This window comes from Miniopterus schreibersii (genome assembly GCF_964146895.1).
Source record: "Miniopterus schreibersii genome assembly, chromosome: 2".
Taxonomy (NCBI): domain Eukaryota; kingdom Metazoa; phylum Chordata; class Mammalia; order Chiroptera; family Miniopteridae; genus Miniopterus; species Miniopterus schreibersii.
In genome coordinates, this window is record NC_138102.1 from 162,369,567 (window position 1) to 162,395,252 (window position 25,686).

At 39.9% G+C, this 25,686-nt stretch overlaps 1 protein-coding gene across 1 annotated transcript in view; it reads right to left on the reverse strand.

Annotated features, from left to right (window-relative positions):
- DERA (deoxyribose-phosphate aldolase) overlaps positions 1 to 25,686 on the reverse strand; it is an 83,087-nt gene that overhangs the window by 22,862 nt on the left and 34,539 nt on the right. The window contains exon 6 of the mRNA XM_081129746.1: positions 16,202 to 16,330. Coding sequence (XP_080985872.1) covers positions 16,202 to 16,330 — 129 coding nt within the window. The remainder of the gene's footprint in view (positions 1 to 16,201; positions 16,331 to 25,686) is intronic.

Here is a 25,686-nt window from a genome sequence, read left to right on the forward strand (position 1 = left end):
GGGAGCACAGCGGTCACAGCACAGTTTAAACAAATACAGACTCGAAATAGATTCAGCATTAGGCAAGCTTTGATAAAGCATGTCTGTGCTGAGCACACCTCAACTCCTCTTCAGTGATTCCATGGCGGTCTACTTGTATACATAAATGGGTTTTATTTCATTAATCTCTTTAATAAACACTTATATAGCCCTTAGCATGTGCTGGGTACTGTTCTGAGAGCTTTATCAAGAACCTGGCAAATAGTAAAAAATAAAGCCGTTATCAGACACTTCAGGCTCTGACTGAAGCTATCTTGCTGGGGAAGTTTGGGAGTAACATGGGGAGTTGACCTATTTTAAGGCTAAGAATCCAAGAAGTAATCTTGAGAAATCCCCGATGGCAGCACAGGCTTGTGCTTCCCGGCCCCAGGGACCTTTCCTCAACCTAGTCTGTCCCACACAAGGATCTGTGAATGGCCCCCGTGTTCTAGGCTGTGCTGGGCACTGATGAACACTTTCCTGGCTAGAAACTGCTCCAGTCTGAAAGAGAGACTAAGTGGCAAATACAAGTGCTGTAGAGGAGGGGGACAGTTAGGAGGGGCAATCAGGTACAGTGACAGACCTGGAGTCCACGAGGAGTGGATGTGAGGAAGTGAATGGCTGGGGGTTCTTTCTTCAGGGTATGGAGAGCGAGCAGTTTATCCAGCACACTCCAGAGGAGGGCCACTCGCTAACTGGACAAGTTTCGGTTTTGTTTTTCTGCTGTTAGTCCTAGTTGAAAGGAGCAAATTTATATTAAATTTCTTCTGCTCTCCTTTTCTAAGCTGCTTATTTAGTCAGAGCACTAATACATAATGTCTTGATTGGCAACACTGTTTTCAGCCTAAAGAGACATTTTTTCTCTTCTTGAAGAATTTCGGATTTTGGCTGAACAAATGTCCTGATTCCTTTCCATGGTGGGGGGTAGGAGGCGTGAACAGGGTGAGGAAGAGTTCTAACCTTATGGTTTCAACTCAATGGGTTTTTTAAATCAAATATTTTCACAAACCCCACATCTAGCTCTCTTCAACTATCAATTAGTTTTGCTCACATAATGTCACACAGTTACTGAACCTGTTACTTCTTTTAAATGGATTTACGTTTTTAACAGGCTTAAACTAAAGAATGCGGATCTAACGGTGGAATTTCAGACTTTAGCCACAGGAACAACAGGAAGGGGGCGGTGTTCGAAGAGTTTGCAAGGAAGGTTTTCTAAAATTGGACCACTTACCCTGGCTTATGCTCCTAGAGCTACGTGTTCAGATTTAATCTTGTCTGCTTAAAAATGTATATTCCCACAGAGCATAAGCTTCTATATCTACAGGACCCGGCAGAACCTAATAATATTCACTGACTCTAGTCTTTGATTCAATTTTCATAATGATACATGAGAAAAACTTTGCCATAAGTAAAAATAAGTGTGGTATGATGGGCTTAAAAATACAGTTTTCCTTTCTGTAAACTTTCAGGGTCTTTTCTAAGTGCATGTGCACTGTGAATAGCTTACAGGGGTACATGCTATTCTGTGTCCCCAAAATTGTATGATCAAGTGACCTCTTTTTTAGAGAGGTTTTCACTGAAATATTGTCACAGGACACAGTTTGGAAATCGTTGTTTTAGCTGAAAATTGTCCCAAAACACACAATCTTTCTTTATTCATTTGGTTTGAGGCAAGCTGGTGTTTAGAATGACCTTTTCAGTTCTAACATGACTGTTCTAGAACTCCAGATCATCCAAGGGCAAGTGCTGTCAAGTTCATTACACTGGCTAGCTAATGAAAACGTGTTCTGAAGTAGACTGCATGAAAAGAAAGAACACAACCTTTTAAACTTCTAAAGCTATTTTTTAGCAAAACCTAATTTGAATTCTATAGGGCATGAAAACCAAATCCTTAGGTGCTGTTTCCTCTTTATCTAGTTATTCATAGACTCTAATTCTTAATAGGTTCATAAATCCCATTAAATTATCAAAGCTTTCTAACCCCTTGCACTAAGAAACACACATACGCAGATGACATCTATAATTTATAAATCAATGCTTCCTAACCTTGAGTTTGGGAACTCCCAAGGTATTTCTGTCTTAATCTATAATAAGATTTTTCTTTAAGTCTCAAAAAAATTAATAAACATAATCCATGTTAATTTTTGAAAAAAGAATGTAACAAAAAACTAAAGCCCCTTTAAGTCATTTGTTGTCATTCTATGAAGGATACATTTGCAAGTACCCTTCTGTCTTTATGAAGAGAGCATACAATTTAATATGCTAAAGAGATTACTAACAAAAATTTAAGAAGATGGCTGGTTCTTTTCTTTCCTCTTATGTCAGAAAATACTGCCCCCTCTTCCACATTAGCTTCATTTTTTTTCAATGCATTAACACAAATTGAGAACTGTTGCATCTAAAATTAATCTTTTATTAAAACTATGAGATGTCTAGATTCATAAACCAAAGGACAAAAGCAGATATGCTGGGGGAGCAAGGCTATTAGGCAGCAGTAGGCTTTTTTAGTTCAGTTTTGTTTTATTTTGCTTTTCTGCAGTGGTTCCTTTGCCGTAGGTAAGGTCTCTGGGGGAATTATGTGTGTGTTTTATTTTTTCTCTGTATCTATTTATGTATTCTGAATACTCGGTTTTAGATTCATATTAAAATGATCTGCCTATATTAAACTGCTAATTGACTACACAGACAAACCAGTTACATTTTCTACCTGTAATTATTAAATAGAGCAGCTTAATACACAATTCTCCAACCTGGAAATAGGATGCATTCCAAAAGTTGGTAAATTCATAGCTGGTTGGAAATTAAAATGTTCCTCTACACATAAACAATATTTCACCTGATTGTAAGTCCCAGGTCAGCCCAGGTAAGCATGTTTTACCTTCCCTGAACCCAAGTCCTACCAACCCCTCCTAAATGTTCTGCATTAACAGTGTTTTCTTAGGAAACAGGGGAATTCCAGGTGATACATCTGACAGTCAGTCTCTACAACGTCACTCTGAGCTTTAAATTACCAATGGAGTTTGCATTTGGTAAAGGAATCTCAAGATGACAAGGCAAGAAGGGCTGGGTATCCAGGTCTTGGGGGGAGGAGTAGTGAGGAGTCATGGGAGCTGGGAGCTGGGAGCTTCTTAGGCACAAATCACTAGAAATACTTCTCACTTGTCAGCCACATCCTAGTCACTCTTGCCCCCTGGCACTCCCCCACCAACCACAGACTCACTTGCTTTCTTCCATCAGCCCTAGAGTCTACAGTCCACTGCCACTTACTGGTTGTTTTAGCTAGTGTGCAGCTCACCATAATATTGAAATATAACCTCACTGCTTCTCTTCTGTCTCAAATAAGCACTCAGCCCCTTAGGCACATGAGAAAAATGAGCACAAAGGTCCTGCCTGAACTCTAGCTTTGCTTTCCTTATTTAAAACTCATCTGCTACCAGTTGAATCGTGCCTTCTCCAAGTTTCGTATGCCGAAGTCCTAATCCCCAGCACGTTGGAATGTGACTTTATTTAGAAATAGGGTCCCTGCAGATGTAATCAGTAACTGGAGTAGGTAGGGTGGGCCCCTAATCCAATATGATTAGTGCCCTTATAAAAAGAATGCCACGTGAAGAGACAAACACACGCACACAGGGAGAAGGCCATGTGAACATGAAGGCAGAATGCAGAGTGATGCTTCTACAAACCAGCACACCACCAAGTGCTGGAAGAGATTCTTTCTCTCTGCCCTCAGAAGGAACCAACCCTGCCAACACCTGGTCTCAGGCTTTTGGTCTCCAGAACTGTGAGGCAATAAATGTCTATTGGTTAAATCACTCAAATTGTGGCACTGTTATATCAGTCCTTGGGAAAAAAAATATAAGAATCTATTTTAAAAAATTAAAGACATCACACACATAGGTGTTAAGAGGTGAGTCTTGTACAGTTCAAGGTTAGGTCACTCATATTTCAGAACAAATCCAAACCCAACTCTCCAGGGTAGTTCACCACAGAGCTGGGGCTTGGTAGGAGACCAATAAAGAGATGAGATAAGCAAGGAATGCAGAGCCAAGAAAACAAGCACTGGGCCTGGCAGAGCAATGGTTGAAGAAGAAGAGAAGAGATGAACAGGACTATTGCCATGTCTAAGACAACACCTTGTCTCAGGCAAGGATAAGACGACAATGACAGGCAGCGACTAGCTGAGGGAAAAGAAAAGAGGAAACTCCCATAGGGCAGCTGTGAGGGGCAGGGGCATTCCCAAGTTCTCTGCCAATGTTCCGGCTAGTTCCTGGTCCCGTGTAAGAGCCACATTTAAGTCAAGCTGATACACACTGGGTCCTACACCAGCAATTTCTCTAGCAGAGTTTATAACACAGTGCCTGGCAACCATTATCCCAATTTTATTTGCGTGAACCTACTTGGGACATTAAGGAAAGGGACAGTTTGACTGAAAAGTCCACACTGGGATTTCCATTCGAGGCACCTGAGCTGTCAACATGACAAATGCCACCTTCCCAACGTGCCAGCCATTTCTGACTCTGGACACGGGAGAGGGACACAGAGCACTCAGTCTTAATATGCTCCCAGCTCAGGACCTCACCCTCCTCAGAAAACTCTTCCTCTAATACCATTTCCTCTACTAACACTGTTGCCACCATCTAACAGACATAAATTCAGGCAGATCCTCTGGAAATCGGTGAGGTCCCGCCATCCCATCTCTGTCCAGGATTACTCAAACCCTACACATCAAATACGACATCACATAAGACCATGAGGCTGTGGCTTCACAAGCATCTGTCTCTCTCTGTTTCTGAGCACAAATCTCTTTCCCATCTCTTTGTGAGTCGCTTCTCCTCTGTGGAATGGGGTGGGTTTAACTAAAAAGTATATTCAAGTATAAGGGAATGCCATCACCTCATGGGAGAATGGACGTTAAAAAGCAGAGGAGGGCCCAGCCGGCGTGGCTCAGTTGGTTGAGCATCGTCCCATGAACTAAGAGGCCTCCAGTTTGATTCCTGGTCAGGGCACATGCCTGGGTTGTAGGCTCGATCCCCAGTAGGGGGCGTGCAGGAGGCAGCCAATCGATGTTTCTCTCATCGGTGTTTCTCTCTTTCCCTCTCCCTTCCCCTCTCTCTAAAATCAATAAAAACATATTTTAAAAATAAATAAATAAAAGGGGTCAGAGATTAAAGAAAAAAGCAGAAAGAAACAGTACAAGCTATGCCTGGGTGTGTGCTTACGGACAGGAAATGAAAATGAGAAATGTACCTCAAAAATAATTCCAGCAGAAACGTATATTCAATAACCACTCACTTTAGAAAACACCATCTCTAATGAAAATGCCTCAAAATAGTTCTAAAGATTTTTATTTTATATTTTTCAAAGGCCTTATACTAATGAATACTGTTAAATGAGAATTCTGAGAAGGCAGAAGAAAATGTGCTTTGCAATGGTCTGTCCCACCTTGTCTAAGTTATCAAACCTACAATCCTAGTCAGAAGCCTCAACATCTGTGAATGCAAATATAGGTAACATTGTAAACTCCGAGGTAATTTATATGCTTTTTCTTTTTATTAAAAAATAAACAGGAATGTTTTAATTATTCACTAGGATGTTAGTATCAAACCAGTGTGATAGCAGCTAACATTCTACAAGCAGCCCTCGGCTGCCTTTGTGCGACATGGATGATCTAAGTTCTTCCCCGTTTCATTGACTATTCAGTGCCTCTGCTGTTGTCCCTGCCCAATTTAGCAGCTTTGTGGCACAGGAAACACACTTTCGGATGCCCCAGTTGATGATAAATTTTTTACAAAATGCGTACTATACCACTCATTCTTGGGTCACTAGCAAGACAAAGCATCACCCCAATAACTCACGTAAAAGCATGAATTTCCCTTTCCTCCGGAATCGCTAAAACAACTGTATTAGTTCTCCAATTTGCTTTACATGCCTTGTCTTGCTAATGTTTTCTAAACAGAACAATAGCCTCTCCTCTTATCTCATACCCTGAGTCAGATTTCCTTCAGTGTTAAGTATTTTTTTCCTTGTTACAAGAACAAGAAAGGAGAGGGAAAGCGGTGAGACTGTGGTGCATCCTGCAGCAAGCCAGCAATAGAAAGAGCAGGTGGAGGAGGTCCTATAGAGGGAAGCGGGGACTCGGGTTCCTGGCCTGGGAAAAAGCTTGCTTCTCTTGAATGCCCTATGGGGGGAAGTGGCATCGTTAGGAGTTGTTCTGTCTTCCCTGCTTGGTACAGTCATTCACCAAATTCCATTCATGCTGCCCCCTTAAGACCTCCCATAGCTGTCCACTCCTCCAGCCCCACTGCACCCACTATCACAACTCAGCTCCTCATGGTGGTCAGCGAGGCTGCTACGGCAGCTTCCTAGCGGGTCCCTGTCTCCAGCTACACTCACTGCCCGAAGGTGATGCTTCTAACGAGAATCTGACCATCGCCCCATTACCACAGTGTTTGGAGTAAGAGTGTCTGTCCTGGGGATGACCTTCATCCCAGTGCCCGGCACATAGCTGACTTCACCATCGCAGTGAAGAAACGGAGGGAGGAATTACAGCAAGTCTTCACTTAACGTCATCCAGAGGTTCTTGGAAACTGTCACATAACAAAGCACCAGAGGTCCTCAAAGAATGTTGTTTTGTTCAAAGTCATTTTGTTACAAAGTTAATGAAGAAGAAAAAAGTTCCAGGCAGTGGCCACCATCTGTGTGGAGTTTGCATGTTCCAGACCAGAGTTCTCTCATTCCTGCCTACATGGTAGAAGCGACTGGGGAAGTTTTAAAAAGGGCTGACTCTTTTTTATTTTGGTTCATCCTCACCAGAGGATATTTTTTCCGCTGAATTTTAGAGACAGAGTGAGAGGAGAGAGAGAAAAACATCAGTGTGAGAGACACATTGATTGGCTGCCACCCACATGAGCCCTGAATGGGGCCAGAGTGGAACCTGCAATCCAGGTACATGCCCTTGACAGGGAATGGCCAGCACTAAAAAGGACTGATTTTCTTGGCTCCATTCAAGACCAAGTAAAATCAGAATCTTGAGTGGTAGGATTTTTTAAACTGTTTATTTGAGAAGCTCTTCAGGAAATTCTAATGTGCAGCCAAGGTTGAGAATCTCATTCTAGACTGTTTTGACTTTAGCTATTTGTCCCTGGGCAAGTTCCTTGCAAATCTGACCTTTCTGGATCTTGGTTTTCCCACCTATAAAATGGTAGCTTTGCAGTTAATGAGACTTCTTTATACTCAATAATCCTTTTTGGTTTTCAAAGCATTTACAACTTTTATGTGTTAACTTTTGAGTGTTTAGTTGCTCCATTTCTCTTGGCTTCTCTGACAATATACAAATCAAGGGAAAACAGACATGAATTTGTAAAAACCTTTTAGTGACTTAGACAAAAGGACTGGCAGGCAAAATCCCAACATAAAAAGTATGTTTCCCACATACTAACTAGTTCCTGGGAGGTCAAAAGTAACATATACAATCACGGGATTTTATGGATTTTTTTTGAGAGCCATTATGTTAAATTTTTAAAAGAAGGAAAAAAAGTTCCATACTATTTCACTCCCTCAGATGTGTAGTTTCATCATTCTAACAATGACTTTTTTGCATATGCTTCCATTAAAGTCATAAGCTGATGATTTCAATACCGCCCCCTCACTTCTTAAGTCGTTTTCCCGCATGGCTTGCTGAGCAATTTAACACACAAGGTCCCTAATTTCTTTATGCTGGTGATGGCAATACAACCTTTGTCTTGCTTCAACCAATTTTTCCCTCAGTTAACACATACTTCCAAATATTTTTTTCATTTATTTGGCTTATAAAATAAATCTGGAAACCTGCCAATATTTTTTAAAAAGCAAATAAAGAAATATTCACCCATGCAGAAGAGAGAACACAGGAGAATCCCTGGCTCCATTTTATAATATTATGGCGCATTGTGTAGTCTTCTGTCAGTATTTATTATGAGTCATTTAGTTTATGATAGAGAATAACTTTTGATTACTGATGCTTGTAGCATTACTCACTCTGTCTTGGACTGTTTGAAGATCTGTATTTTTATTACAAAGTCTAATAAAAATAAAGTGAAAAACCCATAGGTCCCAAAACGGATTTCTGGCTTGGGTTGTATGTCACTCCTTTCCAATCTAAAAAGTATTTCTTTCTACTGTTAGTCTGTCTCTTGCTCATAAGCAAATTTATTTCCTAATGCCTCATTCTTTATTTTAGCCATTAATCTCCCATTGAGAACCTTACCAAATGCTTTTTGCAGATAAAAATATTTAATATCTACTAGATTTCCCCTACCCACAAAACCATCCAACATTGCTTACGGGGGGGAAAAAAATCAATCTTTTGTACCTGAATTTAAGTTTGCTGGTTTGACTCAAAGTATTTTTCTCTAACTTCTTCGGGTCTTTACAGAAAATAATAGGAACACGGTGCAAGAACCCTATTTCTCTTTGTTATGGGTTGCACTGTGCCACCCCAAAAGATATAGCTAAGTTGAATCCCCAGTACTTCAGAAAGTGACTTATTTAAAAATAGGGACTTTGCAGATGTAATTAGTTAAGTAAAGACAAGGTCTCACTAAGTGGAGAGGGGCATGAAATGTTTTGTGTCCTTGTAAGAGAAGAAGAGATGCAGAAATGCACCAGGAGAAGACGCCACATGACGACAGAGGCTAATGCATCCACAAGCCAAAGAATGCCAGGTATTGCCAGCAAACACCAGGAGCTAGAAAAGGCAAGGAGGGTTCCCCCTACAGATTGCAGAGGGAGTGTGACCCTGCAGACACCTTGATTTCAGACATCTACCCTTCAGATCCAAGAAAATACATTTGTTTTTTTGAGCCACCCAGTTTGAGGTACTTTGTTATACAGGAGCCCTAGGAAACCAATACACTCCTCTTTCCCATTATTTCCACATATTGGGGCCTTGTGTATTTCACAAACGCAGGAGCATGTGTGCACACCTGCACACACACAAACACACACATACACACACACAAAGCATCTCTCATGGTCACTGAGCGTCACTTAATCCAACAGCAGCTCCATCAGGTTGATATCCACTAGTAATATGAACATCCACCTCCTGACGTGGTCCATCCAATGTCATACCAGGCTGAATCCATCTTTCCATAACTTCTTAAAACTGGTCCCTCCTGCCTTGGGGTAATAAAGAACAATCATCCTTTTTCATCGGGTGCGCACTCGTGTGTGTGTACAAGTATTTGAACACAACATCACAACCCCAATGATTGCTCCCTTCCTCACAAGCCATCTACTTTCATTTCAATCCCTCTTCACGGGAAGGTTTCAATCTTCCCCATTCTATGCAGGGAAATTCCTCCGCATACGCTCCAATACCATTTCCTCTCTCCTAAACCCTTTCATCTCACCCCATCTGCTTCTTCATCCTCAGGCTGCCCTCGGCTTTGTCATCTCTCCTCCTCCTTCATCAGATGGACAAGAGAAAGAAAGGACCGCTTTTACTGTCACTCCCTAGCTGTTGTCTCAGGACCCCAGGTAGGGGAATCTGAGAATATACGAGAACTTGAGTACAGAACTCAAGGGCAGTTGTTAAGTCATGACCCTGCTAATGTTCCCAGTACATCATCATGACACCATCAGCAGAGCAGGTACAAGCACGCGCACACACACAGACACACACACACACACACACAGTGGAAGTGCCTGAGGTGAGGGTGCTCTTGGCATCCTTTCCCTTCATTTCAACAAGGATTTACTGTGGGCCTATCGTGGGCTTGTTTTTGTTTTTCTCTTTATGTTTATTTCATGTCTATCACCCCGTATAGTTTTTCTCAGAACACTGTGTCTCCCTATTGTCTTACTTTCCTTGCCCTTGATTGACAAGTACAGCTCAACATACAAATCTCATTCAGTGACTCGAGAAATACATCTGTGCCTCTGAAGGTTAAACACAGCTTACATGTAATATGATTCACATAGATCTATTGCTGGGTGGAGAACAGGATTGTGCAGCAAATGAAGCATGGAATTTGGAGTCAAGAGTCCTTCAGAATTCTGCATATCCTCAACAGATGGCCTTGCTCTAGTTAAGTTCTGGGCTTCAAGGTTCTCATCTACTAAATGAGAAGGTACTTCCCTTATTTCCCTCTTAGGATAATTGCAAAAAGAATATATAAACTACTAACTTTATATGATATATTAACCTTTATTTATTTCATCATTCAACAAATACGTGTATCAAGTACACCCATTCAAGAATTCTAATTTCCCAGCATGTAAGAGCTTGCTAGTAGACCAGTAACTACCTGGCACAGACATTATAGAATAATAACCACAGTGAATGTGTTAAGAATTAAAGACAAATAAATAACACAATCTCAGAGACAAGAGCACATGTCTGCAGGTCTAACATCTATGCCATGTACCACAATTTCATTGAGAAAAATAAAATTGCTTAAGGTTTATTTTAATGGGAAAATACAGATTTATTAAAAAATTAAATTTTATACATCTTGCTTACAAATGTATCTATTCATGCCCCCTTTACCTGATAACTGAACTTATCAGCAAGCATTTCCTAGGCACTTACTATGTATTAGCCCATGTGTCCATGAACTCTAGGCAAGCCAGGTCTGGAGAAGGCAGTTAAGTGATTTTGAAATAAGGTAGATTACATTTTAAAAAACTTCACACAGTGAAATTTTACACAGGCTATATACACCACATAAAAAACTAAGCTTACAAGCTTTTTCTTTTCTTTTTTTCTTTTTTAACCCCAGAAGCCCAGCCACGAGGAGGCAAAGAAATCGCTTTATGTTTAAATGTATAGATTCACTCTTTTCTTTAAAATGATATGCATATACCAAATTCACCATCAGTTAGTTCCTCCACTGCTGGGAGGCCAGAGAATATAACCTCTCTTCTGCAGAGCTCTTGATTCTGTCCTCAGCAAAGGATGGGGAGGGTGTCGGTGAATGAGGGTAAACTTTCTAAAATTTTTGCTTGAGGGTCTGAATTTAAATTTACTCCCTGAGTGAGATGTCAAGGTAATTAGTTTTTACCCTATAAGCCTTGTCATTTTCAGGGCTAGTTTAAGAAACTGCAAATAAGTTTGCACTTTAAATCCTTTAACTCTTAACCTAACACATGCCTACAGTCTTATGCTTTCCCCAGTGATGAACCCTCAATTGCAATACACCTTTTCAGAAATTGAAATGTTTTTCCTATGAAAAGCAAATCTTATTTAAAAAAAAAAAAAAAGCTGGAACACTCGCAGGGGTCTAGATGTGCCATCTGGATCGATATTCCTTGAGTTCACAAAGATTTGCAGCCTAAGATGAAGGATTCAGTGTGACTTGTCACAATCTTTAGAAATATAAAGCTACACTGTCATTTACTATTTGATTCATATTTAAATTTCTTTAAATGTTTTTTTAAATCTTACATGTTAATTTGTTATTAATCACAGCATCTTTTTAGGATTTTGGTTTCCTTCAGTCATAGCAAGTTTCCCACTATTTTCCCCCGTTAGTTTATATTTTTAATGCCTTCTCTTATATTTTCTTTTATTTCTCGGCTTCATCTCATTGTTCCTACATGACTCTGATCTTAAAGGATAGAATTTCGAATACTTCCTCCCCTGGTTCCTAGTTTTTTGTTTTTTCCCCTACACATTACAAAATCCCAGCCAAGTTCCAAACTCATTTTGCATTCCAACAGGGTCCGCTTTCCTCGAGCCCCGTATTTTTGTTAGTACTCTTCCCACAGATCGTCATCAGCAATTCAAACCTGATGACATTATGATTGCATCTTTAGTGTTTTTCTACTCCAACCTTATTTATCAGGCCTGCATTATTTCCAAAGATAAGGTCTAGAATAACTTCAGAGCAGAGCTTGTTAGCTGTTGCCTGTGTGTGAACGGTCCTCCCTCCCCCCTTCCTGAACGATAAAGCCACTTCTCTACATTCTGGCCTCATTCTCAACATGTGCACTTGCTGGGCTGAAATCCCCTAGCAGGAGACTGACCTGCTTTTAGACTTCTCTTTTCTATACTCATGTTTCCCTTTCTATCTTACTTCCTATCACCTCGTTCTTGCATAGTTTGGTGAAAAAATATATGGCTCCCCTTTGTCCTCTCTGATTATATTCCCTTCAAATGGTTTCCTCCTGCCTCACCCCTTCCTTTAGTTGTCCCTCTCTCACATATTTCCACTAATGTAAGTGGAAGATCCATTTTCTTTGACCACAAGCCAAAGCAAAAAGTTTTCCTTAGTACTTCCTTGCCTCCATAACTACTTCAAAATCCTCACAAGCCTTAGTATGTCACTACCCGGACAGCCTAAACAATGTCATGGATATATAATCTCCAGTTAAAGGTTTGCTCTCAAAATAACATGTCCAAACTCTGCAAAGTGGTGGCCCATCTGGAAAGATGAATCTAGATCTTCACATTTCACTTTGCCTGTTTTCACTTTTCCTCGTATTGCCATCTTTCTTTCCCATTCACTTATTCATTCATTCATTTGTATATTCCAAAATATTCTCTTAGGCTCTCCTAGATATCAGGCATGTAATAATCGCAGGGAGTACAGATAAGTAAGATTGAGTCCTTGGTCTCAGGGAGGTTCACAGTTCTATAAAAAATCTAACAGGTAGAACAAATGATGACAATACTATGTGGCAAGTGCTACTGGTATTTACTGGTATTCACAACTGTCCTAGGAGCACAACAGTAGGAACAATTAATTAATTCTGCCTTTAGAGGATCATGGAGGGATTTGACAGAGTTTGGAAATTTTATTAAAATCTTTAAAAACAGCTAAGGGTAGAAGAGAAGGCTATAACAGAAAAAAATAATAGATAATAAAGACAGAAGTACCTGGAATATTTCCAAATATAAATAATAACCTTATGGAATAGAAACAAAAATATCCTTTGAACTGCTGTCCTTATTTTACCACAGGAGAGTCCCTACTTCACAGAATTGTTCTGAAGAGTAAATGTAAATATACATAAATCCCTTTAGTTCCTGGCATATGGTAAATGCTCAAAAAAAATGTTAGATGTTATTATTTTATTGTATATTACATTGCACGTATTTCATTCCCCCCCTCGGTTCATGGCTTGCTTCTGGATCATTGTGGCTGCTGAGTAAGTGATCTCCAGTTAAATGACATTTTATTGGATATATATCTAAAGAGCCGAAGTGGCTGCTATACCTTGCAGAGTAAAAGAATTAGGAGAAATGACAAACACTCTCTCTCTCTCTCTCTCTCTCTCTCTCTCTCCCTCTCTCTCTCTCTCGAAAAACATTTTTTAAAGTAGCTGGACCACATCTAATTGTTATTCTCAACTAATCATACTCTCTACATCTTTCTTTCTCAAAACAGAGCAAAAAGTTGACAAAACAAGTTCATATCTAAGATTCATTGAATAACCCTACCAATATAGTAAGCTTTGGGATCAGTACAGAATGAAATCCATCTCAATATCTTATATCTCCTAAAGCTACACCAAATGGTTTTGAAAACTGATGTTCTGAATAATGCCTTGTAATAGTCTAAGGGGAAAAAGACTTGATTACGTTCCCTCCTTACTGAGGTGGGATGGGGTAGGAAGGTATACTAATATTTTTTTGTAACTTGTGAAAGTATTTAATTTATAGTTTATAATGCTGTCATACAAATTACTTTATTTCAATTTATAATCAGATTAATTTATTTGCTCAAGGTCACAAAATGTGCAAGACAGAAGAAGAGTACAGGTCTTCTTATTTCAATGACCATGCTTCTTAACCTAAGACAATTTAAAGATTCCTAAACGAGATTAAATCAAAAGTAGGTTACTAATCATTTAGTTAACCAAAAACACAAACATCCTGGTTAACTAACTTTTTATATGTATAATATGAGTAAGATAGAGATATATAATTATGTTAGTCTGGTGTTAGTTAGTCTAGACTAACATAATTATATATCTCTACCTTACTCTCTCTCCAGAGAATTATTTTTGCAAAAATCTAAAAGGCTATCAAAATTAGAAGATAAATTATGATTATAAATGATAAACCCCTTTTCTTTTGAGATTCTGATGCTAAATTAATGGGAAAACAAAAACAATAAAAAATTCCGGACATGATAGAATAAGTGTTACCAAGACTTGACTTCTTGCTATAAATAACTTTACAACTGAACAAAATACATAAGGCAACTATTTTCAGGCACTGGAAAAATTGGCAGCTTAAGACACATTCTAAGATAATCCAGATATACATTAGCAGTTTGAGGACTTAAAGGAAAATATAATCTCAATGAATGAAAACAAAATGGGAAAGCTCAACGGGGAAATGAAGATTATAATAAGTAATCAAATGGAGATTCTAAAACTAAAAAATGTACAATAGCCCTGGCCGGTGTGGCTCATTTGGTTAGGCGTCATCCAGTGCACTGAAAAGTTGCTGGTTTGATTCCGGGCCAGAGCATATGCCTGGGTTGCAGGCTCGATCTCCAATAGGGGGAGTACAGGAGGCAGCCAATGGATGTTTCTCTCTCATCGATGTTTCTATCTCTCCCTCTCCCTTCCTCTCTCTGAAATCAATAAAAAACATTTTTTCTTTTTTTTAAAAAACGGAGGCTCCTTGTCCACTTATGACTCCAAGGGGCTCTACCCACGTTCCTAAGAATTGCAGAGAGTCTCCTATTACTATAGAGCTTTCAAGTGCCAACGTGACTGATGACCACCCATTCCTTCTTATCCTTAGGTTTTGAGATTTTGCTCTATATGAGACAACCAGAACAGAGATCTTCTGGATACGGCACCAGTAACAATAGCAATGCCATCATTAATGCCTACCAGGCTGATCTTCAGGAGAACTCTAGGGAACAGCGTGAGGTCTGACAGAGTATTCTAAAAGTACATGAGCATAAAATCTAGAGGGTAACTACAAGAGAGGTCCAGGTTTAAGACCTAAAACGTCTCGTATCTTCACCCAAATGTGGAGCCACTAGTAGGGCACCTAGAAAGTCAATACTCAATCACAGTACAGTGTGATAAGTTATCTGATGGAGGTTTTAACAGAATGCTATGGGGGCACACAGAGGAGATAATGAACCTGGGGATGAGGGAGGAAGCAGTATTTGGACACATTCTCAAGAAGAGTGACACCTGTGCTGAATCCAGAGATGCTAAGAAGTTATTTGGGCAAAACGTACTTCAAGGCAGGGGGCACAGCACAAAGACTCAATAGGCCTGGACGGTGCCATCCGCAGAAAACTGCAAGTAATCCAACAGAGTTGGAGCATATGGTGTGAAGGGAGAGTGGGGAGATGGCAGAGGACCAGGCAGGGTCTTGGGAAAGACCACTTTAAAAATCAGGCGGAAGGAATTTACAGTCTACCTTGAAGATGAAGGATAGCCACTACAGGATTTTAAGCAAGGAGTACCACAATCAAATTAGCACATTTAAGAAACCATTCTGGCAACAGTGTGGAGAACAGGCTGGAAAGGGGACAAAAGCAGAGAAAGGGACACACGCTAGGAGACTGTTGAAGAGACCCCTGTGGGAATGACAGTGACCCACCACAGCAGCACTCAGAAGGGAGAGGAGATGTAGCAGATGCAGTAAAGAGGTCAAACTCCCAAGACTTGCTCACTGATTCACGTGAAAAAGAAGGAATCCAGCACGACTCCCAGGTCTGAAGCTTGGACGTCTAAGGAACAGGCCTCCTGCCCACCGAGATAAAGAACAAGACAACTTGCATTTGAAAGTATCAAAACAATGATCCTGCACTAAATTTAAGAAGAAAGAATGAACATAAAAGCACAGGTTTCCTTAGACAGTGTGGATACACCGTCACCAAGAAAAATCTAACACTTAAATTCATAGAGAGGAATAAGCCAGAGTTAAAGAAATTCCTGCCTAAGTACTGATGAATGAATAAGCCACGAACACAGCAGGCAATCCACTAACAAGAGAGCCATCTACTGCCTCACAGGGATAGTGCAGCGACGAAATGCCACCAAAGCGTGTGGAAGAAAGCCAAGTGTTCGAACACTTCACGCTGTACGTGTCGTCACAAAATATCTGACACCCCCCCAAATCCAAGTGCTTAGCACTTTTACCTAATAGCCAAATGTCTTCACTTACCTGTTTCACCTAAAAACATCAATTCAGTGTATATCATCCTTTTAATATGCTTACCTGCCATCATTGCTATCATGCTGGCTTTATAGACATTAGTGAGAGATCCAAGTTCTCCTGTTGCTAAGATGGTTTTGAGATGAGCCTTCCCACAGGCCTCGCGAAACTGACGAATCTCATCATACAGGGCTGGGGGAGGAAATAATTGAGGCAGTTACAAAGCAGGCAAGTGATAACAGGACTTGGCAGCCGTTTAGAGCTGGGAGAACCCATCTCAGATTTAGGAAATATAAAACATTTGTCACTTTCTAAAAATCACCCCAATTTAATATCGCCTAGAGCATTCTGTTGCAGTTCACATTCTGTTACAAGAAATGCTTAGTTTGCTACCAGGAAACAGTTTCCAAGCCCTGGCCTCAGGTCCAGAGCCATGAAGATTTTAAAATATCATTATAACGACACGCAAGTTACAAATAATTTCTACCTCTTCCAAATGACAGTTACTTACAAGAAAAGAGAAATTTACCGACCATACATAAAGGGGTGTACCACTTTGCGAACTAAAGAAAAAAAATCCTCAGGTCTCTATTAATTCTCCTGTTCACACATAATAAGTTCTCTTGTTGAAATATAAAGCAGGCCTTTCCTGAGAGCTCTGCTGATGACAATAAAGACATAACAGCTTGTCGCACTATCTGCCAGGGTGCGTGTCTATATATGTGACTAAAAAGTGTCAAGGTGGTACTGCATGTATGTGCGCAGAACTGGCTGTAGAGGGATTTACAGATGCAGCCTTCAACCTATTAACCCCTGACCCTAGAACCACATCTAGCTTTCTCGGGCTCCATATAGCACCCTGAAAGCAGCTTGATTATATACATATAAAACTATACACAACGAAATAAAGTCAAGGGGAAAAACATTTCACATTCAAAGTAGCAGAATTTTATAAACAAAATCAGTTACTGATTGGTAAATCAGTTTACTTTAATAAGTATAAAATTTTTGAAAAATTACTTTACAGCCTTTTGTCCTGACACCAGTGGATGTGGGCTCACACCCTGCATCAGCTTGGCCATATTAATTTCTTGAACTTGAGCTACTGCAAGTTATCAGGACTAAGGGCAGGGCTTTTTCTTTCTTCTATACGTGTATTTCATGGGAAGTAGCACATAGATTAAACTGAGCAGGAAAGAAACATTCATAATAAGGGTTAGGGTTAGGGTAAGAATTTTTTAATACAAAAATGAGAGTTCTGTAATTCCTAGGTTTCCTGAAGTACATATAAAGTATTTAAAAGTCAGCAAACTCAGTCAACTCTGTGAAAGTTATAAGAGGAATAAAACTTGTCTTCCCAATCCTAGAAAACCTGAACTTAACTTGAAGCTTGAAAGTGAAAACTGAATACAAATAAAGATATTCTATTATGAGACACTTGGTAAAGTTCAGTGTTTGGTGCCACCAGAGATGGTCTCACAGGTTTTTTAAGAAAAGATTTAATATTTTCACAAATCCCTAATAATCTGCAGTTTTGAGTACTAGAAATGATCTGAGATGCCACACCACCTACCTTACCCTGCCCATCCTTCCTAAACTGTGAGAAAATCTTTACCCATAACATCTAATACGAAAACGTGTGTGAGAATGGTATAGACAGTAAAAGACTATGTCAATAACAACTTATACTTCTTTTTTTTAAGAATAGTTTATTGATTTTTTAGAGAGAGGATAGGAGAGGAGAGAAACATGGATGTGAGAGTGAAATACTGATTGGCTGCCTCCTGCAGGACCCCTACTGGGAACTGAGCCTGCAATCCGGGCAAGTGTCCTGACCTGGGATTGAACCAGCAGCCTTTTGGTATATAGGACAATGCCCAACCAACTGAGCCACACCAGTCAGGGTTCAATTTATATTCTTTTAACTCAGAGGATGAATTACCAAATCTAAACAGAGAAAGTTGTTCTCTAAGAAGTAGTGACAAAGGAAATCTTTTGATCTGAAAACTCAAGAATGATAATCCAGAGTTAACTTGTGATTTAATTAATGGCTTTTCTTCCACAGTACAGTGTTGCCCTCAAGAGCAAGCTGGAGTCAGACAAAGGTGGATTTAAAACCTAACTCCACCATTTACTCTACGATCTTGGGCAAGTTATTTCTCTTAGCCTCAGTACCATCCTAAAAGTGTCAATAATAACATTTATTTTATAGAGTTATTATGAGGGTTAAGAGGGAAGATATATATAAAGCACTCTGCACATTGCCAGGCTTATTATAAGCACTCAAAACATGCATTCGTTATTAAGCTTAGAATTCTAGTAAAATGAGTTTCCATTAAGTGCTGTGTGATGAAAGTCAAATCTTGTTCAGGGCCTGATTCAACTCCTTGTACTGCACTGAATTTTTTTATATGGATTAGTGCTTACAATCAGTGAGCCATCAGATAAGGCTTGAAAATATTTTATTACAGCATTTGTTAAAGTGAACTTTGGCCTATAGAACAAAATTCTTAAAACACTGACCCTGATTATATTTATGGACAAAACTACCATCCTCTTTCTAAAGAGTGTTACCTTTTGATATCCAATGAATTTCTCCACCTACAGTTAAAGTCAACCAGGAAACCCAGATGTATTTTATGACTCAATTATCAGCTACCTGGAAGTTATGCTCTTTAATCCATGATCCAAACAGAATAAACCAAAAATGATCATTTAGAGCTTAACTGGATTTAGCAAATAGGCAACCAGTGCCTCCTTCGTCTTTAACTGCCAGTTCCTCAAATCATTCTACTGACCTATTTCAGTACATTAAAAGGGTCAAGTTTTTCTAAGCAAATATCTTTATCTTTAAAGTTCAACACCGGGAAAGCTGTCATTTCTTTCTGTTACTATTCTGCCCAGAATATACCAGAACAATTAAATTAAAAAGCATATCAAATTATAAAATCTGGCCTTTTTAAAATGTGGCCTGGGCTCCATGAAGTGAATGCTTTAACCTGGGCCTTAGTGAGTGATGCAAAGATGAAAGAACAGTTAGAGACTTTTGTTAGAACTGCAGCGTTAGCAATAGCAGCAGATGTAAGAGTCCAGCGGCCGCCGCCAGCAGCGTGGTACCCTGTGACCGAGCTCTTCTCAGGGCTGTCTGGCTGTATCCTCTGCTCTCGTCTTTCATGACCCTCCTGGTTTTCCAGGCTTCCTACTAATGCAGTGAGTTACTGTATATCCCCTAATATATCCCTTTAGATTAACTTAATCAGAATTGGTTTTATTTGTTTTCAACTTTTAAGTCTAGTCTAACAAATATTTACTGAAGAGGGATGGTACAGCAGACAATAGTGGGTGCTCCGACTGCCTGGGTTCATATCCTAGCTGTGAAACTAATTTGTTGTTTGATTTGTCTCAGTTTCCTCAACTATAAAGTGGGGACGAGAGAGGTACAAACACCTCATGGAGTTATCTCAAGCATGAAATAGGTTAATCCATATAAAGTGCTAAGGACAGTATCTGTCACATAGTTAACACTCAAGGAACGGCAGCTGCTTGTTTTCCTGTTGCTGGCAGGGCTGGTGGTGCTGTTACTGTTACTGCTGAGTGCTGATTAGGTTCAGAGCACAGAGGGACTGATAAAAGCAGGGGGAACCATGATCTACGTACACAACCTCTCTGGGGCACTGGAAGAGCAGTCCGGGGTGAGGGGAGGGGGAATGCTTACTATATCACAAACAATTTTTTTAAAACTCAGAGCCCATGCTCCCTTGGATAGCACAGGCTCCTGGGATGATAGGACAGTCTGGGCTACTTACCAGATTTGTAAACTTGTAGGAATTACTCAATTTTTCCAAGCCTAATTACTTAGGGAGCTGCAGTTTGCTCACATATTTTTGTGAAGATTAAATAAGATAATACATATGGCTAGAACAGCACCAGGCATATAGTAAGCATTTAATCACTCAATACTAGTTTTCCATACTTGTCCTTATATACTTCCAGGAATGCAAAAATGACTTTAAAAAACAAAACAAACCAAGCACCACCTAATACTTATGAAAATATAATTCGAATTTTCAGATCTTACATGTAAGAAAAATAGACCACCTCACTCCCATACAAGCCACAGAAACCATGGGCAGCATTATCAGAAGTGTCTAGGTAGTTCTGAGCACCTTGGCATCATAATGATGGACACCTTGGAACAGATGATAAATGCAAATCAAACGACTTGATGGCTGAAATGTAACCCAGTCAATCTGCAATCATAATGCCCTTTAACATACTCAACTGCCACTTTCCTCTCAAGATGCACACGCAGAACAACGGAAAAGCTAATGGGTGGCTTTTCCCCTACATTAGCAGGAAAGACAGCAGGATGTGGATTTAGATAACTGCGACCGAACTATACGTGTGGAGAAAATTACACGTGAAGTGGTGAGTGCAAGAGATCCTCTTTCCAAAACATTCTTCATGGAGAATAATTACTCAAAAGAATGAAAAATTCCCCCCCTTCCTGGTGTTGCTCAGTGGTTAGAGGGTCAGCCTGCACACCGAAGGGTCTCGGGTTCAATTCCCAGTCAAGGGCACGTACCTGGTAGCAGGTTCCACCCCCAGCCCCAGTCGGGACCAGTGTGGGAGGCAACCAATTGATGTGTCTCTCTCACATCGATGTTTCTCTCTCCCCCCACCTCCCTTCCACTCTCTCAAAAAATCAATGGGGGGGAAAACAATAAAAAAATCCCCTAAATTGTCAAAGCATCTTCTTTTAAAAATTCTCAAACTGGCCCGGCCGGGCATGGCTCAGCGGTTGAGCGTTGACCTGGGATCCAGGCAATCAGGGTTCGATTCCCGGTCAGGGCACATGCCCAGTTGTGTGCTTGGTCAATGACTCTCTCATCATTGATGTTTCTGTCTCTCTCTCCATCTCCTTTCCTCTCTTTGAAATCAATAAAGATATATTTAAAAAAAAAAAAAAAAATTCTCAAACTGTTTTCTATGCCATCGAGGGACACTCTTGCCGGTGAGAGTAGGGAGTTCTGGAGGACTTGGTGAGTGTAATTAGCCTGAGTACACAGTACTGAGCCAGGGAGATGGTCCACAGGAAAAAGAGATTGTTATATACAAGGGAATTGATCAAATAAGTAAATAAACTGAGAATAATGGGAGCAAGATCTCTTACTGACAAGAAAGAGAGACATAAATATAGAAAGGGAGAGGCGAAAATAAAACATGTGATGTTGGCATATAATAAAAGCTGTCAATGTGAATGCATGCATTCTAGCAAAGATGATAGAGATAGATGATAGCTACATAGATGATAGATAGATGATTGATGATAGAGAGATAGATAGGTAGATAGATGATAGATAGATAGATAGATAGATAGATAGATAGATAGATAGATAGATAGATAGATAGGTGATTGATGACAGATAGATAGATGATAGATAGATAGATGATAGATAGATAGATAGATGATAGATAGATAGATAGATAGATAGATGATAGATAGATAGATAGATAGATAGATAGATAGATAGATAGATAGATAGATAGATAGATAGATAGAGATAGATAGGTGATAGATAGCCAGAAAATATATATAGCTGTACATGTGTTTATATGGGTGCATTGTGTATATGTGAACATTTGTGTATTTCCTAGATTTGTCCACTGAGAAGGCCTAGGAACAATAACATCCCTATACAATCTCCCATTGCACGGTCATACATAATTTATTCAATCATTTTTCTATTATTGGATATTTAAGGTTTCAGACTTTTTGTTCTTATAAACAATACTTTAGTAAGCATCCTTACGGTTAAATCTGTGTATACATCATGACCTTAGTCCCTAGAGTACTTATTAACTTTTCTGCTCACATACTCACATATAATACATATTCATTGTTAAAATTTCAAACATTACAGGAACTGAAAATTCCCCATTAAAAACAAAGAAAAAACAATTCTTGCACGTACCAGAAAAATAATAATTTGGAAGGCTATTATAAAAGATGACTGACAAATGAAAATGGAATTCAAACACCAAGACTGCAAATTAGTCAGAATAATGCAAAATTTAACAAAACACATACACCAGAGAAGTGGCTGGCACAGTGATGTCACATTAAAAACCTGATAATAAATGTTTTGACTTATAATGAGGTTTTCAGGAGTAGCGAAAGTGGGTGTACTAGAAACCCAGGATATATTACATTGTAGATGCTTAATCAATATAGCGTCTCAACCAGCAGAAGGGGCTGTCTGCTGTCTGTCCCCCCTCATCCCTCCTACCACTGCCACATTGATGAGGAGAGATGGAGGTCATAACCTGACCTTCTGCCCATCATTCCCAGCTGAAAAACAGTGAGTGGGGAGTGTTCACTGACAGGGATCAGAGAACTTGGCCACACTGCGAAAGGTCCATGTGGGAGACAATGTGGATCCAAGTTGTGGGGTGGGTCATCCTGAACCTTCCTTAATTTTTTTTAATTGATTTGAGAGAGAGAGACATTGATTTGTTGTTCCACTTATCTACACATTCACCGGTTGCTTCTTGTATGTACCCTGAATGGGGATTTAATCTACAACCCTGGCATATCGGGGCAACACTCTAACCAACTGAGCTACCCAGCCAGGGCCATCCTACACCTGTTTTAAATAGCATCCCACACCGGCTCTACCTTCTGCCTCCCCATGTCAGCAGGAACTTGCATCTATAGCATTTTACTTTTCTCTATTTAAAATTATCTTGTTTCTCTCCAGCTCCTACCTTAAAGGAAAATATATTCTTAATCTTCGAGCTGCTGACAGTCTGATAAGTTTTCTGGAAAAGCACTGCTACAGACATAGAAAACTATGTTAGTAAAGCTTTCCTGTATAGAAATTATGATTTAAGTAAGAATCCATGTGTTTAAAGACTACTTCCTATCTAAAAGTCATAAAGTGGATTTCCTTTTATAGTCCATGCTAGTCAAAGACACTTAAAAAATAATTGTTAATGAACATATCTAAGCAATTATTTTTTGAGTACTGTAAAGATGTTCAACACTGCACAAGAATGGCCTGAAAATAACTCTTATGATAATTATATGTATAGTAAAACACTTAATATAAAATTGTACAGCAACCTTTTAAACTAAAGAAGTCACAAAATTTTCAAGAACAGTTTTCCTCTACCAAGGCATCTAATTAATCTTGTATGAGTAAAACGGAGATGAGCTCAAATACCAGGCAGTAAAATAACCTACAAGAAATAAAACACACATTTTGGTCAATAGTATTTGAAGTTTCAAAGAATCAGAGCATAAAAATGAAAACCATAAAAGCATACAGCAGCCAGAAGTGTCTCCAGAATTTTTCTGTTATGAACAACCCCCCAAACTGAGAAAGTGCAGATTTTGGCTGATGAGATTCTTCCCCAAAAAGTGTCTACAGACATAGAGATTGCTTTTCTTGTATGATCTTATGATTAACAGCTCTACAAAACAAAGAAAAACACCAATTTCTTTTAAGAGACATTCTTTCTACCATCCCTCTTGTGTAAAATAAGCAAATAAGAAAAATAAATCGGTGCCCAGATCCAAAATCTTCAGGATCCACCAGCGTCAGACACAATGATAGACACGATAGCTTTGGCCTGAATATTTCAGTCTTTCACCCTGAAACTTTCTTTAAGTATGTTTTTATTGATTTCAGAGAGAGGAAGGGAGAGGGAGAAAGAGAGATAGAAATATCAATGATGAGAGTCATTGATCAGCTGCCTCCTGAGGACCAAGCCCGCAACCCAGGTGTCTGTCCTGACCAGGAATTGAACCGCAACCTCCTGGTTCACAGGTTGACACTCAACCACTGAGCCACGCAGGCCAGACCTCCCTGAAACTCTAGATAGCCATGAAGGATGCACTCCACAAACCAAGTTTAGGAGAACAGCTCAGGGCTACAAAACTGAACGGGTGAAAGGCACACGAGGCTCTGGATACAGGAGACAAAACAATATTTCCAATTGCTACACTGAACATACTATTCTAGGAAAATGTCACAGATGAAGCCCCCTTTGGAGTCATATCTTTTGTTGCTCCAGGGCGAAATGGGTTTCCAAACACTAACAAAGCCAGCTCTAGGTCCTGAGCTCAGGGAACTAGAAGATAGTTAAATGAGGCAGAATATCTGACAGCATTTCTATGTCACTGGTAATATATTAAGTAAATATATGCAGCAGAGAGAGGTCATAGAAAGGTAAAAAATGAACACCTCTGTATATTTACAGAGCATGGAATGCATTTAATTTTCAAATCTTGCTCGGTAGGATTTATGAAATGATGAATCCCTTCTGGTGAATGCTTTCTTCAAAGAACTGTTTAAGGATGCACCTTAGATGTCAACTTCAATATCATCATTAAAAAACACAATATTACAAGCACTTATCATGGGAATAATAGCCACAGACAATGAAACGCCAAATATAAAATCACAGGCCATTATATCTCTAACGGACTATAGAAATCCTTGTCTTATCCCCCCACTGGTAGCTTATTTAAATGCAGGCAGAGACAGTGAAGTGTTTGCCCAAAGACTAGGTGTAAATTAGCCAAATTACAAAGACTAAAATCCAAGCCCTTAGAGTTCCACTTCACATACTCAACACATGTGCTATAGGATGGTTCCTTCCCTTGACAACATACTATCCTCAGCAGGAGGAAGATGGGGAAAGACGAAAATGCAGTTGGCGGGAGGGAGTCATCTGGGCTAAGCAACAGGACCATCAATTCACACACATTATCTAATTTAATGCCTCTTATAACCCTGTGAAGTAGATGCCATTATTGCTACTTTGCAGAAGGAACAGACGGCACGGAGAAGTAACTTGCCCAGGAGAAAAGAGCTACTAATGGTAGTGCCTGGATTGCAACCAGGGTCTGTCTAATGCAAAGACTCAGCTCTCAGCTCTTCCTGTCTGCCAGCACGACCCTCCCTTCCTGCTGCACAGTGTCTATGCTCAGGGTCAGTTCTGGGTCTGAGCGACTCCCATGACGAATGGCCTACCTGGCTGGCTGGCCGGGTGCCCCCACCTCTGTCACAGCTCAGCACAGCTCCTCCCTACCCCACCAGGAGCTGCCGTCTTCAGCCCCAAAGCACAGCCTTCCCGGGGAGAACTGTATTTTTCCTACAAGCACAGAAGTAGATGCACTTTTTGGCTAAACTCACCAGAGTAACACTTTATTCCGTAAACCACCTGTTTACAGCTAACCGCAGAGCCAGGCTAAAGAAACAGAAATACACGGAAAATATGCTTCAATTATCCTGCACCTAAAGTATGTGGAACCAAGAACTAGAAGAAATAAATGTTCCAAGTCAGTGCTTCTCCACAGAACTATGGGATGGTGGGGGTGGGATAGGGGTGGGATCAAAATCCCTTGGAGTAGGAGCCTATTTTCCCCCACATCCAACCCCTAATTCTGATATTACACATACATGGGGGGGGGGTGCAAGATTCTGTGAGGAGAGAAACTGGGGCAAGTAATTTGAAAATGTCTGTCAGTCACAGACACA